At 37.4% G+C, this 1,467-nt stretch overlaps 1 protein-coding gene across 1 annotated transcript in view; it reads left to right on the forward strand.

Moving 5' to 3' along the window:
• Positions 1-256: 256 nt before the first annotated feature.
• The window catches only part of psmc6 (proteasome 26S subunit, ATPase 6), a gene marked incomplete in the record, with an annotated part of 21,310 nt that continues 20,099 nt past the window's right edge, over positions 257-1,467 (forward strand). The window contains 2 exon segments of the mRNA XM_014009497.1: positions 257-368; positions 748-827. Of these exon segments, the coding sequence (XP_013864951.1) occupies positions 284-368; positions 748-827 (165 nt within the window).

Raw genomic sequence — 1,467 nt, forward strand, 5'->3', positions numbered from 1 at the left:
CTATCTCATAATTATGAGATAGCTAAGTCATAATTATGAGATACGTTTTATTTTTTATCAGGGTGGCGGAAAATGGGCTTCCATATTAAACATTAGGTGAATGTAACACGCTGTTATATAAAACTTTTGTGTTGTTGTGCATTTTCATTTAAAAAAAAAAATCATTCTCCAGTCCAGCAGGTGGCAGTAACGCTGTTTTTTTTAAACTGGACACGAACCCGACAAACCGGAAAAAGAAAGGCGGAAGTGACGTCCCCACTTCTCATTATTCATTCGGAACGCCATGGCGGACTCCAGAGAAAAAGCGCTGCAAGACTACAGGAAAAAATTACTGGAACACAAAGAAGTTGACGGACGATTGAAAGAACGTAATACATATTTATAAATACTCGTTTACGATACAGATGAACATTTTTATACGATCTTATCGCGTGCCTCTAATTGAAAACCACAACTAGCTAGCTGCTCGGCTAACTTGTGCTTTGTCATGCAGTTTATATTTTTTACTGAGGAGATGACAGTCAACCGTTCACTTTATACAAGTCTTTAACTGTTGTTAAAGGAAACGTGTAGTTGTGTAAAAATCAATAACAACATGGTTAAAATAGTCAAAAACCTTTTGTGCTACTCACTGTTATGCTAACAAGGCAGCTAACCGTAGTGACGATGACTTACTGTCACTTTACATCGTTTGTGTTGCTGTGGGTAAAGTCCAGTTTATATTCTGTGTTTTCCTGTTTCCACCAGTGAGAGAGCAGCTGAGAGAGCAGACAAAGCAGTATGAGAAGTCAGAGAATGACCTGAAGGCTCTGCAGAGTGTTGGACAGGTAACAAACTGCTCTGCTCACCTGTGTTTCATCAACATGATGAACATCTTCTTCCACAGATGGATTAGATCGATCCACGCTGTCAGGATTAAATATAAAAAAGGTTAAAGCTCGGTGGATGGGATCATTGAGGACAGAAGAGCTATTCATCAGTGTTTAAATTCATCAGATTAATAATCTAAAGCTTTTGGACTATGTTGGGTTAACTAAAAAATGTTTAAATTAAAACCTTTGTTTTTGCTGGACAAGCAGCATGATGATGTGAGTGAGTAACCAGTCAAAAAAAGTGCAAGAATTTGCATTTTGCACTATTGGATCTTAAGTACTAAGTAGAGCTTCACAATGTTAAAAGAAGAAATCAGTGCAAGAGACAAGAACTTTTGAGCAGGGAATTTTCTGAAAACTGCATTTACACTCAAACATSATTTTTTCAGCTGATCAAAAGTTTAAGACCATAGTCTTTAAAAGCCATAATCTGTGCAAAAATCTGGATTCATGTCATTTTCTGTCAAGTCTTTACACTGTCAAGACCTCCTGATGGCAAAAGTAAAAAAGCTCACTAGGGGTGTCCCGATACCAGTTTTTTCAAGACTGAGTACAAGTACGAGTACTTCATTTTAGGTACTCACCGATACCAAGT

Source organism: Austrofundulus limnaeus, unplaced genomic scaffold (genome assembly GCF_001266775.1).
Source record: "Austrofundulus limnaeus strain Quisiro unplaced genomic scaffold, Austrofundulus_limnaeus-1.0 Scaffold58, whole genome shotgun sequence".
Classification (NCBI taxonomy): domain Eukaryota; kingdom Metazoa; phylum Chordata; class Actinopteri; order Cyprinodontiformes; family Rivulidae; genus Austrofundulus; species Austrofundulus limnaeus.